Genomic DNA, 14,964 nt, shown 5'->3' with positions numbered 1-14,964 from the left:
TCGGAATTTCATTCTTGAACATATCCAATCTCAGGCCATCTTCCCTGTAGTGTTTAAATCCATGAGATCCTATCTTTTCCTCTGAACTTTCTGAAATCTGATTTCCCAAATTCAGGGTTCATAATACACTAAGATCATATTCAGATTTAATTTCCTCTATCAAAAACTCTAGGAGGCAATAGTTATACCCCCTGCCCCAACATTTTATTTCCACCCCCAGAGGTCCCATAATTTCCACACAAGTAATCAGTTCCTCTGGTTAGTGAGAATCAGACTCAGAATAGAATTTCAGACCTACAATAAAATCCTCCCTTATGGCTTCCTCCACTTTTTGAAAAAGAAAATAATGACTGAGGTAACTTAGGAAATTATTGTCTGTTCTGCTTTTGACAAAGAGAGAGCTTTACCAGATGACTGGGTAATGGAAATCACTTCTCACAAGCACATTATAAATCTTCCCCAGGCTCTTGGAACTGTTTCTTAAGCTCTCATCCATTTCTTCCTTCTGTACAAGTAGTCTATAGTACACTACAAAGATAAAATCATTTCCATTTTTCCCTCCATTGACTTTTACTTTTTTTTTTCATAGTTTTTGCCTCAGATTCCTGTATTTCCTCACATTAATATATTCTCTTAAATACTATGCTTTTCCCACTGCTTTGATTTGTTCTGTTTCTTTGAATAACATGTATCCACCCAGAGATCTGGTTCAGTTACAGGTTTCAAATAGTTTCATTTCACAAAGTTTTATTGATACCTATCAGGTCAAATTCTCCCCTTTGCATTGAGTCTCTAATTGCTCTTCCTTGTTGCTTAAATTTTTGGCATATGTACATATGAGTTTTATGTTAGTTCCTTTCATGAATTGATTTTCTTCTTTTGTGAACTTCTAGGTATCGCAAATGTCATTCTTTTTTGGTTGGTCCTTTTTATGATCTCCAGCTTAGGAGATATACATAAGCATGAAAAATATACATAAGCAGTTTTCTCCTTTCCCCATTCCTCTTAGTTTAAAACCTTTTAAACTACATTTGCAAAGTGTCTAGGAAAGAAATTATCTACATTTCTTACATGTCCATCTCTGCACAAGTGAGAAGTGTCACCTTTACATTTGAAGCCATAGTTCAGAAGTTGAAATGCTAGTCTCAGATACAGCCTTCTAAGACAATTGTTTACTTCCCTAACTAATATTTTTTTTTTTTCTGATATAGTAAACTCTTGGGACCATACTTTCTCTCTCAACTTAGTAGGACCTGAACTCTGTTGGTGTAACTTGTGAGAATGAATGTCTTGGTAATATTTCAGAAAAAGGCATCTGGGGAACAATAAAAAGCAAACCTGAGCAAATATGAAGTTTCATTTAGATCAGAAAAGTCATTTTGAACAAGTACAAGATAGAGGAGACTTTCTGTCAGCAACCCTCTGAAAAAGGTGTGCTTTGGGATGCCTTTCTACCCTAGTTTTTTTTTTTTTTTTTTTTTTTAACCACACCCCCCCCACCAAAAAAAAAAAAGATATTCTTGCTTCTTATTAAATACAAAAAAGTTACAATGTTGGAGTTAAGAGATAAAGGGTTAACAAAGTTCCTCATCCCATTTTAAAACTTAGTTGCTTTTATCCAAAAGCAAACTTTATGAGTAGATATTTGGGGATCTGCAGGAAGGTACTTGGAAATACTTACAATGAACTTCCATAAGGCTGGGAGCATTTTTTTTTTTTTTTTTTTTTTTTGGAAAATTGGAGCACCTAGTTTCTTTGGACTTGCTTCAAAGAATTTTTTTTTAAAGATTCAAAAACAAACTGAAGCTTTTTTATTATAAAATGGATGCCTATCAGAATGAGTGTTTTCAGAGAAAACAGGTCTTTCATTGCTCAAATTAATTTATTAATTGTTTCCTTACGATTATTTCCAAATAAACTTTTACTGTCCGGGCACATGTTTTCTATTTAAAATTTAATTAAATCACAAAGATTTCTAATCATACAAAGAAAGACACACAAAACATGAAATGAGGTAAAAGAAAATTTAAAAGGTCATTCTTTTTCCTTGAATAAAATTCATAATAATATTAAAACAGCTATGTTTTTCATCAAGGAAGTACTTAAGCAGCTAATTTTTATATAAATATATTCCATGCTAGTTCAATAAATTTTTAAATGAGTATAATCTTATTAAGCTACAATTTAGAAAGACCAGAGGGTAGATGGCTATTTACATGTGAAAGCAATGAATAAATGCACTGAATAAATGAGCCCAGTAATTTATTAGAGCTAACCAATAGAATTTAGGGGATGAATTCCTTTTAGAAGGGAATTAAGTGAGAACTGCTTACAGAAAAACTAATCTGTGATATATTCTTTGAAGATGATAGCATAATCAGAAAGGCAGCAGAGCTTAATGGACAAAGGGCCAGTCTTAGAATCAAGATTGACCCTAATCATGTGACCCTGGGAATGTCATTTAAAGTGTCAATGAGTCAGACAACTCTTTAGATTGATGAAGACAGATTGAAGAAAAATTGATTGGCATGGATAAAGAGAGTTCTTCATCAAGATGTTGCCTTACATTTATGAAATCAGAGGAGAAGGAAGGGAGGAAAGAAGGGAGGGATAGAGGGAAAGAGGGAGGAAGGGAAGGAAGCAAATGAAGGGAAGAAGGGATAGAGGGAGAAAGGGAGGAAGGGAGGGAGAAAGACAGGGAGGGAGGGAGGGAGGGAGGAAGAAGGAAGGAAGGAAGGAAGGAAGGAAGGAAGGAAGGAAGGAAGGAAGGAAGGAAGGAGGAAGGAAGGAAGGAAGAAGGGAGGGAGGGAAGGAAGGAAGAAAGGGAGGGAGGAAGGAAGGAAGGAAGGAAGGAAAGAAGAAGGGAGGGAGGGAGGGAAGGAAGGAAGGAAGGAAGGAAGAAGGAGGGAGGGAGGGAAGGAAGGAAGGAAGGAAGGAAGGAAGGAAGGAAGAGAGAAAGAAAGAAAGAGGGAAAAAGAGAGAGAGTGAGAGAGAGAGAAGGAGGGAGGGAGGAAGGGAGGGAGAGATCAGTTTTGCACAATTTAATGATATTTGAGCTTTTGGGAATAAGGTTTCAAATATCTAGTACCTATGGTTCTGTTAAATCTTGCTAGTGGCTATATTCTGAGGTAAAAAATAGAATGGAACTGATAGAAATCATTGGGATATATGCATTGGCTTTGTGTGATGGAATGCAGACTAGTATATGACACCAGAGGGCAGGAAAAATGTGCAAATGTGCATTGAACTCCAGCATGATTGGACAAAGGTTCCCACTCCCCTCAGTCTCAAATACATCTTGGTACTCCCCTTCCATAATCCCACTTGGACAGAAAGTCACTCTATACTTTATATACATACTGCATTCCCATAGGGATTGGACCTTTGATTTCATTGGTATAAACAATTATTAGATGAGGAAGCTTTCTCTACCAATCCCAGTCAACCTCTTCTCTGAAAATTAGTTTTAGAAAGTTGTTTGGAGAGTATTGAGAGGTAAAGAAAACTTGGCAAAGGCAACAGAGCCAGTTATGTGTCAGTGGAAAGAGTTAAATCCACTTTGAGGTCTCCCAGGCTGTTCTCATATGCAAAGGACCCAATCATATATTGAAGTACTCAAAGACATATTGAATGACATAGTAGGTGTTGTTTTCTCCCTTATATTGCATTTATTTTTCTACTTAAGGCCCAAAAGAATTCATTTTTCAACAGGAAATAAATAGGTTCAACAGGTTTTTTTTTTTTTCTAAAATAAATAAAAAATAAACAAAAAACAAAAAAAGAATAAATAGATAAATAGATAAAAGACTGCAAAGTAGTTTGTGTGTAGAAATTTCAGCTTTAGTTTTGATTTCCCAACAGCTTTAATAGCAAAGAAGTCTCATCATTTCTTCTCAACTTCAGATGCTTATTTCTTCAATGAGTGTGCCCAAAGAATTGTCATCATCCATATGTTATCTTCAAATCTTATTTATCTAACCTTATTTAATGTAAATGAATAAAAATACAATGAAGAGGAAGCAGCTCTCATCAGAAAAGGAAATCTCTCCAGAATTATTCTATTTCTTTCCTTCAAAATATCCTCTTCTTTCTTTAGAGATTATTTTAAGCTATGAAGTATGGTTTAAGGGGGAAAGTTGGCCTTAATTGTTCTCTCCCATACTTGCTAATATCTCTTTTACAATTTATATATTTATTTTAAGGACACCTGTTCCATAGAACCTATTTTAAAATATTTGTGTTATGGATGTGTAAATTGTTTAAAAAAAATAATTCTTGAGGGAAAATTGTCTTCTTTAAAAGAACTTGCCTCAGAAAAAAATCTGGGTTTAGAAATTATAATAGTATTTGCAAAATATAACCATTTTAATCCAAAATCCCATGCAATCCTTCAGGCAAGTCTGGGATAAAGAGTGAAAAAGAGTCTCTGAGCAGGAGCATGATGGACAGAGAGGTCATTCCCCATGTAGGAAACACAGCAGAAGTTTGCTCTACACAATAGTGATTTGCTTTTTCCTCTCGTTGGAACCACTGATGGAGCAGTGCAGTTTAAAAATGTGCCTTGCATGGCTAAAGAGAGTAAGAGATAGACAGCTAGAGCTTGCTTATAGCAATTGAAAAGATTAAAAATATTTACATCAAAAGCAACCACATCAACAAAAAGCTCCAGGCTTCAAAAACCAGAATTAGCTGATAGGAATGGTATAGTTTTTTAGGAGTGAATAGGTTCTTAGGTCATAAGAGAAATTTTAGAGTTAAATATTATTTTACCAGAAATCTGATTACGTTAAGTAGCAATTGATAAGTTAGATAGAAGAAAAATAGCTATATGTAGGTAGGGAATTTTTCTCCATTTTCCACATGGCTTTTATACTGTATCTTTTTCACTGTTCAATTCGTAAATAAGTTGCTTAATTCATTTAATGGTTTTCAAAATTTTAAAGACCATTCAATTAAATTCAATCTAGCACTTATTATTGTTACTATATTATTATTATTATTATTATTATTATAGAAGCATCTAAGTGGCAGAGAGGATAGAGCACTAAGCAAATCACTTACGCTGTTTATCTTAATTTCCTCACCTATAAGATAGGAATAATAAATAACAGGACCTACCTCCCAAAGTTGTTGTTCGGATCAAAAAAGATAACAATTGTAAAGCATCTTAGCACACTACCTAGGACTTAGTAAGCATTATATAAATATTAAATCTGATGATGATATTGATGATGACTAATGAAAATGACTGATAATGATGTAATTATCACTACTTACCTTTAGAATGCTAATCTGCAAAGAAAAGTTGGGGTAATTGAGTTTGAGATTGCCTCGTGGTGATTTTGAGTGACAGATTTTACACTTACTTACTGATTCAGTGACTGTGGGTAAATCATTTAACTTCATTGAGCCCCAATTTCCTTATCAGTAAAATGGGGGTATTATTTTTCTACCTACCTCAAAGTGCTATTGCAAGAAAAGTGCTTTGTAAATCTTTAAAATGCCATATAAAGCTGTTTGTAATTTATCAACTAAGACACCAATGCCATCTGCTGGCAGTTTGGGGACATTAGAGTACCAGCCCCTGAGGGGGCTTGCCTTGCAAAGCCAACCTACATATATAAGCAATTAATAGTAAATATCAAATCCTGAAATAAAGGGGGGTGGGGAAGGGCATGGAGAGGCTTCCAGATTCTATCACTGGAATGAACTGGACACGTTGTGCCACAAGTAAGTTCTGCACAAGCTCCATGAGGTTGGAAGCAACCATGGAAATGTAAGGGTGGTCTGTAACCCCACAGTACTGACCCCCAAACTTCCAAGAGGAAGGATGGATAGTGTGACAGGCAGAAGTTACAGCAAGATAAGTGGCCGTGGTAATTAGTTTCCTCCTTGGATACCAGGAGCCATGGGAAGAAAGCAGGTGAGATGGTGGGAAGGAAGAGGAATTCAAGAAGTCAGGAAATAAGAGTTTATTTTCATCTTTGCCACTAACTTTGTACCATTGGGCAAATCACTTTTTCTATTTACACTTCGATTTCCTATTTCTGAAATGAAATAGTTGGATTAGATGATCCTTAAGGTTCTTTCTAGGTCTTAAAATTATAATTCTAGTAACTATATTGCAGTATTTTCTAGGATGAAAGAAAATCAATGTATTTAGCCAAGCACCTTCCTTTAACAAGTTTAAAAATAATGTGATAAATGGATAAAGCCAAAGACCAGTCTCGTTTTCTTTTTTAAACAATGTCTTTATGAAATAGCTAACAAAGTAACCACATGTATGACCTTAATTATTCCAAATGCAATTATTGCCTTTGGCAAAACAGACAAGATTGGCATGTGATGAATATTTATATTTTATCTTGATGCTTAGAAAAGACTAATATTCAGCTAGATCCCTCTGTTTTCTGGTTTCAATATAAAAGAAAAAAGTGACTATTTAATTTGTTTTAAATAGACTCAGAAAATGCCCTGAAATTTCAACTTTATTTATTAACAAAACATCAACTTCAAAATTTGAACATCCTTAATATCCAAAGAAATTTTAGAAATGAAAATATCTAATTGCAAATAAATTAGCTACATATAATAAGCTTCTTTGATAAATTTCCTTTAATCACATACTTAACAAGAGCATTTGTTCCATGTAAATATTTTTATGCATTTGTGTTATTACTTTCAAGGAAGATATAGTAATATTTTATTATTTACAGCAGCATTAAAAGCTGAGGATGATTCTTTTTTATCAGTCATTAAATTAAGATATTGAATTAAGGCTGAAATTTTAAAAACCTCAGTTCATGAAGCCAGTCAAGAAAACAGTGCATCTCTTTGTTCCAGAACAAGATTCACATAGTGACATATAGAATAATCACATGTTGAAATGTCAAAAATGAAAAATTAAAGGAAAATGAATAATCATCATTTTAAACCATTCCCATTTAATTTCTTTAGGATTTATCTACAGAAAATCTTACCCATCAAATTTACTTTTTATATTTGTGATCTATTTTGGCATATGAGGTTTACCAGCACCTAGAACAAATATCCAAAGTCATACTTCTGGGTGGCTGGGATCCCAGATTAATCTTGTAAAGACAGTCTTGTGGGTTTTATGCTCTTAATTCTGAAGTTCTTCCCTCGATGGTGCAGGGGGGCCTTCTCGGAAGTTTCTTCCTGAGGCTGCAAGGAGGAAGCTCGAGAATTTTCTGCTTTATTTGAAAAAATGGAATTAACTACCAGTCTCGGTTTCTGAGAACCAAATTGAGTTGGTGGGTCTTCTGTGCCCAATACTCCTCCACCTTCCCCTTTCCACTTTGAAAACCTCAAAGAGGACTCAGTTCCTTTTTCCTTACGTTCCTTTTTCAAAAGGTGAAGTTCTGTGATTGCTTGCTCCAGCTCAATTCTTAAGAACTCCGTCTCTCTCGCTGCTTTATCTCGTTGCTCTGCACAGTCTCTGAGAGCCTGTTCTAAAGAAAGGAAAAGTTCTCTTCCAAATTTCGACAAGGCCTCTTCACCTAGAGAGAGAGAACAAGAAGGGGCAGCATACATTAAACCAGATACTTCAAGAGCTATAGCTCAGAATTTTTCACCCTGGTATAAACACCACAGACCTTGGCAGGACAAGCTCCATGAAATGTGGCTTTAGTACAGGAGCAGAGGACTCAGGACGTTGGGGGTATACTGTTACAAAGAAGGGGAAAGACTAGGGGAAGGAACACTAGAATGACAGGCTGGCTAACTAGTTCCTAAGCCCAATTTCTTCTTTGCTACTGACAAACCGCAAGTATTGACAATATCCTCTGAATACATTGTCCTAGACCAAAACCATGGTGGCTCTTGCCTACTTATGACTTGGAAATCCCACTTGAAGCAGAGGAACAGAGATTGGTAAATACTAGTGGTCTTACTAAAGTACATTTGGACATTCAATATCTTAATTGAACTTTCCTTGGTATTACCTTTTACCATTATTCTTCAAAGAATTAAATATGTGAAAGTACTGACAACTGTGTGCTGGACATTCTTGTGAGGACTTTGGGGTATATTGTGATTCATAGGAGATATTTTGTTTTTATTTTCAAGTAACGTGGGATAATGGAATATTTTATTTTACTAGCACTACAAACTAGAAATAGTTTTTTTTCCTATTATGCTAGCAATCTCCTGTCCCCAAATTATTACAATTTTTGCCTTTTTATATTGTGTGAAATCAAAAAATCAAGCACCAACTAAAAACCTGAAAAGTGTCCCCCAAAATACAATATGTAAGCTGAGAGGCACAAATGGAAAAGAGGAATAATTGTCCTAATTTCTTTGCTGCAAGAATAGTTTTATGGGATGCTTGTCTATATTCACACATATAAGCCTCAGTTTATTTTAGTTTTGTTCTAACATCTGCTATGGAATCACTCTTTTTTCCCCCTGTTAGCTGACTCCCTGAGTTGGAATTCAGCAGTGCAAAGTCTCTCCAAGCAGGTACTTTACAATTCATGATATCCTAGCTATAACTTTGCTTACATGAATTTATATATTTTCATACTTTTTGTGGAGGTACATGCTGAAAACCTAAGAGATAAATGAAGTTGAATCCACTGACCTAGGATGGTCAGAGAATCCACTAAACAATTACCAAATCCTTATTAAGAGTTTACCACTGTGCTAGGCCTGGGGGGAGGGAGGGGGAGAGGTTAGATAAAAGAGAAAAATGAAACTGTCCTTGCCTTTGAGTAACTTACAATTAATGGAAAGATTCATCTTCTATCCTAGTGGATTTTTATTATAATGATAAAACTTCTCCACTAAAATTCCTCAGCAAAACATAGGTGTTCAAAGGTTTTGTGTACAGAATACACTTTGTAAGAGGTTCTTGCATGTGGATTTAACAAGACACTTGGTATCTGACAACTGAGGAGAATCAGCCTAACAAAAAGCTAGAGTCCATCAATAGAACTGATAGCCAAGTGATATTGAGTTGCTGTGGCTGGAAAAAAACAAACATCACTTTGTGACCAATCCTAGTAATGAGCTTCCTTTGAGATTTGCACTCTTGGCATCAGACAAGCAATGCAAAAAAAAAAAGTAAAGTTGGGGCTTTAACCCTGACTGTCTGACTACAACAAAAGAAGTATTCTTTCTACTATATAATATTGTTATTAATAGTTTACTCAAATATCCTCATTCTGATTTAAAGTGACTTTTCTCTTGCTAAAAAAAAGAAGTTATTTAGGAGGAAGGAAGAAAGGGAGAGAAGGAAGGAGAGAGGAGTGGAGGGAGGGAGAGTGGGAAGAGGAAGGAAGGAAGGAAGGAAGGAAGGACAGGAGGAAGGAAGGGAGGAAAGGAATGTAAAGAAATGAAAAGAAAAGAAAAAGGAGAAAGCAGGCAGGCAAATGGCTCAGTGGATAAAGGACTGGGACTGGAGTCAGGAATATTTATCTTCTTAAATTCCTAAATATCTGGCCTCAGACATTTGATAGCTCTGTGATTCTGGGAAAGGGACTTAATCCTGTTTGCCTCAGCTTTCTCATCTTTGCAAGAAAACCCCAAAAGGGGGTCTGACAAATAGTCAGACATGAAGGGAAAACCATTTAACACAAAAATAACCATCACCACAACAAAAGCAAGAAAAATAACATGAGAAAATTACATTTCAGTTTGCACTCAGGGTTCATCAGTTCTCTCTCTAGAGGTGGAAAGCACTTTTTTTTCACTGAGTATTTTGGAATTGTCTTGGATCATTATATTGATCAGAGTAGCAAAGTCTTTCATAGTTGATGATCATTACAATATTGTTGATACTCTGTACACAATGATTTCCTGGTTCTTACTTCACTTTGCATCCCTTCATATAAGTCTTGTTATTTTTTATGAAATCACCCCTACTTTATAAGACAACATACCATCATATATCACAACTTGTTCAGTATCTCCAATTGAAATATTTTTGTACATCCTGACTGTAGGTCCCTGATATCTGAATTGTTTCTTTCTAATTGGTAACAATATCTTCTTGATACTGGAGCTCTAGAATTTGGCTATAATATTACTGGGAATTTTCTTTTGAAGATCTCTTTCAGGCAGTGGATTCTTTTTTTAATTGTTTTCTTACATTTAATGATTTTTTCTTTTTCAAAAAATTTATTTTATTTTTAATATATTTTTAAATATTTTTCTTTTTAATAATATTTTTCTTTTTTTTCTTTTCTTTTTTCCTTTTTTTTGCTGAAGCAATTGGGTTTAAATGATTTGCCCAAGGTCACATAGCTAGGAAGTATTAGTCTCTGAAGCCAGATTTGAATGCAGATACCCCTGACTTCAGGGTTGGCACTCTACCACATTGCACCATCTAGCTGCCCCTTAATGCACATTTCTTTAGGAGAAATGTTAGCAGAGAAAAATCAGAACAAAAGAGGAAAAACCATGGGAGAAAAAAAAAAACAGAACAAAAGAAATGAACATAGCATTATTGATTTACATTCAATTTCATAGTTCTTTTTCTGGATGCAGATGGCATTTTCTGTCCAAAGTTTATTGGAATTGCTTTGGATGACTGAACCACTAAGAAGAACTGATTGTCACACTTTCTTGCTATTACTGTGTACAATGTGTTCTTGATTCTGCTTGTTTCACTCAGCATCACTTCATGTAAATCTTTCCAGATCTTTGTAAAATCAGTCTATTCATTATTTTTCATAGGACAATAATATATCCATTACCTTCAAATACCACAACTTGTTCAGCCATTCCTTAATTGAGGGGCATCTACTAATTTTCTAATTCTTTGCTACCCCAAAGACTTTCTACAAACATTTTTGCACATGTGGGTCCTTCTTCCTCTTTTACAATTTCCTTGGGATATAGAACCAGTGATGGCACTGCTGGAACAAAGAATATTCACAGTTTTATAGTCCTTTGGGCATAGTGCCAAATTGCTCTCCACAATCAGATGGATGTTTTTAATTTTTTTTTTTAACTTATGAATCTAAGGCATCAAGGAAATTTTTCTTTGTAATTTCTTGAAGTATGATGTCTAGTCTCTTTTTTTCATTGCAACTTTCAGGGAGTCCAGTAATTCTTAAGTTATCTCTCCTCAATCTATTTTCCAAGTCAGTTATTTTTTGCAATGAAATAATTTACCCTTTTTTCTGTTTGTTCATTATTTTGACTATTTCCTTGTTTTTATGTCTCATAGAGTCATTTGCTTTCACTTTCTTAAATTAATTTGTAAAGAATGACTTTCTTTAGTGAATTTTTGTGGCATTTTAACTATTATGTCGCCTCTTTTACCAAGTTGTTAATTCTCCTCTCATAATTTCTTTTCACCACTCTCATTTACCCTCCTCCCCCATTTTTTCTTTTATCAATCTCTATTATCTCTTTCTTTAACTCTGCCAGAAATACTTGTTGAGCTTGGGTGCAATTATCATTTTTCTTTGAGGCTTTTGTTTTCCCTACTTTCATATTGACACAAGACTTTGTGTTTTGGTCTTCCTTGGTACCATAGCAGTTTTTTGTAGTCAAGTTCTTTTTTAGTCGTTAATTCATTTTTTCCTTACCTATTTCTTGCTCTTGAACTTTATGTTAAAGATTGGCTCTGCTCACCTCAAGTTAGGAGGCACTGTCCCAAGTTGCAGACTTTTTCATGTTGCTGTTTTAAGAGCTAGTTCTGGGGGTCTGGATGTTTTCAGTATTTCTAAAGTAGTGTGACATAGGGAAGAGTATGGTCACTGCTCTCCTGCTTTCCATGCTGATCTTATCCAAGAAAGGTTCCTTTTCCTCTTCAGCCACAGGGAGTATTATTCCTTGCTTCCTTGTGGCTAACTTCAAATGCTCCCCTTCACCCAAGAACAGAGACTCACAATAACATAGACAATAGGATCCTCAATCAGCACTAGCTGCAATCAGGTAAAGTGAAAGGTCCACCATGATCTCTTTCTGACTAGTTTTCTGCCCCACTTACAATCTCTGGGCCAAGACTTCTGGAAGTTGCTGCTACTGTCACAATTACAGCCATCTCTAAGGACCACCCTTGCTGCCATAGCATGGACTCTAATATCATAGATTTCTGCTGGCCTCCCAAGTTATTTTAGGATGGAAAAATATCTCACTGTGATCTTTTGTTGTTTTATTTTAAGAGTTTTTAAAAAGTTTTTTTGGAGTGGAAGGCAGAGAGAATTCAACTGGTAACTATGTCTAATCTGCCATCTTGAATCCACCTTCTTGGCTTTACACCCCTTCCCCCAATAATGTATCTCATTATACTTTTAAAAAAATCTTCATCTGTTAGAAAGTTGTTCACTTCAGTAATTTTTAAACTCCCTACGTAATCTTCCATGACACAGACTAAGACTGCAATAAACTCTGATTTTTATATAAACATAAATATTATTACTATTACCAAAATATGATTATTTTTCTTACTTTGTTTAAAGTAATTTAATATAAAAATAGCATGAATATGGGATTTATAATCTTTCCCAGTGCAATGTAAGATATTCCTTCAGTGAAATTAGGTAAAGAATTACCATCATAGATATTTTTCTAAAAATTATTCTGACCAAGTCATTCACCTTCTCAATAAAATCCAATGGCTATTTATTGACTAATATCAAATAAAAAATCTTTTTTTTCAGGGGGTGGGTGGGTATATTTAAATATCTTCACAAACTGACCACAACTTACTATTCCAGCTTTAAATTTAAACCCAGCCCCAAACTCTTTGGTCCTCTCAAATTAATCTTTTTGCTGTTCCCCAGGCACAATACTCTATCTTCTAACACCATGTATTTGTATTAGTTGGCATACATTCCTGGAAGGCACTCCCTCATCACATCTACCTCATAGTATAACTTATATGCTTCAAGATCCAGCTCAAACACTACTTTCTACATGAAGTCCTTCTGTCTCCCCAATTCTTCATGTCCTCTCTCCAAAATCTCCTGGCATTTATTTTATATATATTGTTTATATACTTATTTTGCATAAGTGTTTTTAATAGCTTTTTATTTACAAGATATATGCATGGGTAATTTTTCAGCATTGACAATTGCAAGACCTTTTGTTCCAACTTTTCCCCTCCTTCCCCCCTGTCCCCTCCCCTAGATGGGAGGATGACCAATACATGTTAAATATGTTAGAGTATAAGTTAAATACAATATATGTATACATGTCCATACAGTCATTTTGCTGTACAAAAAGAAGTGAACTTTGAAATATTGTACAATTAGCCTGTGAAGGAAATAAAAAATGCAGGCGGATAAAAATAGAGATTTCTATGTAGTGGTCCATAGTCATCTCCCAGAGTTCTGTTGCTGAGTATAGCTGGTTTAATTCATTACTTGCATAAGTGTTCTTAACATACTCAGCTTAGCTTCTTGACTTTCAATAGAAAGTCTTCCCTGCCCCTCTTAATTCTACTCCTTTATCTCTTCTAATTATTTCCTATTTATATATATTTATATATAGCTTAGTTTGTATATATTTGTGTTTTGTTTCCCCCTTTAGATAACTGGCTCTCTTAGGACAGGAATGGTCTTTTACCTCTTTTTGTATTTCTAGCATTTAGTTCAGTCCACTGGCATATAGTAAGAGCTTAATAAAGGTCAACAAATTGATTGAATGAAATAATAGTGTTTTCTTGAGTTAAAATAGTTGGAGACCTATAGAGATCTGCCCTTCAGTTTCTGAAGAAGAGACCCCCAAAAAAATTTTAAATAAAAAAATTGAATACACTCTTCCTATCCTGACAGTTCCCCTTCCAAATTGAAACACTGAGGAAGTATCAAGAAAGAATGGCAAGAGAAGGTAAAAAAGAGAAAAATTGAGAACAGCTACTATCACGCAGCTTGCATCCAACTGAGAGGTAGGGAAAGGAAAATTATAGTAATTACAGCACTGAAACCCATCCCCATAGCCTTATTCATAGCCATCCTGAAATGAGGATGTAAGAGTTCTATATAACTAAAATAACACATATAGTTAACTGCTAGTAGGTGGCAGGGAATTAAGGAAGATATTTCCCCTGTGGGCAAAATGACTGCTGTATTTATATTTTCATAAGTAAAAGGAAATAATTTGAAAAAGTAATATATTTTGAAAATTAAAAGGAAAAATTGATCTTTATAGGGAAATGTTTAACGGGAGAATGTTTACACTGGATTTTTTATAATCATAACATTCGAAGAAATATAGAACTGAAATAGAAAGATGATTTAGGGCTCGGCTCATGCCTGGGCCATGCCAACATAATAAAAATGATTGTACTATTAAAGACAGTTTACAGATTTAATACTATATTAATCAAACTACCAAAAGGACAGTTTTTTAGACAGATAATACAACAACAAAATTCATTTGGTAAGAAAAAAAATCTACAATTATCTAGGAAAAATAAAGAGAAAAAAATGTGAGAATGAAAGCAGAATAACACTTCAAGTTTTCAAATGAGATTTTAGAGTAAAAAAAATCATTCAAACCATTTGTTCCTGGTTTAAAAAGCAGATATGAAAATCAATGGAATAAACTAAATCAGGAAAAATCAGAAATAATTAAACCCAATAATCAGTGTGGAATTAAACTTAAAAAAAATTAATTACCCAGGAAAGAACTCCATATCTGATAACAATATTTGGGAAAAACTGGAAACCAGCTAACAGACAATAGATATAAACAACATTTTACATCATTTCACAATAAATTCAAAATGGGTAGGTAACCTAAATATCAAAGATTATATCATTTGAAATTGGGAGACCAGATTTCATTATATATGTGTATATATATATATATATGTGTGTGTGTGTGTGTGTGTGTGTGTATTTATATACACATGTGTATATATGTATGTGTGTATATACTAATATATGTATATACATATATAATTATGCATATAATATAATTTCACAACTTATGAGTTGGGCAAATTCTTAATTAAGGTATAAAGATATGAAGGATGAAATAAAT

General features: G+C 34.3%; 1 protein-coding gene across 6 annotated transcripts in view; it reads right to left on the bottom strand.

Annotated features, from left to right (window-relative positions):
- Positions 1-6,005: 6,005 nt before the first annotated feature.
- LOC100925754 overlaps positions 6,006-14,964 on the bottom strand; it is a 205,356-nt gene continuing 196,397 nt past the window's right edge. For 2 of the 6 annotated variants that reach the window (XM_031968102.1, XM_031968111.1), the window contains one exon: positions 6,085-7,520. In XM_031968102.1, coding sequence (XP_031823962.1) covers positions 7,087-7,520 — 434 coding nt within the window. In that variant the 3' untranslated portion in view covers positions 6,085-7,086. Of the gene's footprint in view, positions 7,521-14,964 lie in introns of all 6 variants that reach the window. The other 4 variants (XM_031968144.1, XM_031968117.1, XM_031968126.1 and 1 more) reach the window with 4 other exon arrangements.

The sequence above is a fragment of the Sarcophilus harrisii genome, chromosome 1 (genome assembly GCF_902635505.1).
Source record: "Sarcophilus harrisii chromosome 1, mSarHar1.11, whole genome shotgun sequence".
Lineage (NCBI taxonomy): Eukaryota > Metazoa > Chordata > Mammalia > Dasyuromorphia > Dasyuridae > Sarcophilus > Sarcophilus harrisii.
This window is presented reverse-complemented; position numbering and strand designations above follow the sequence as displayed.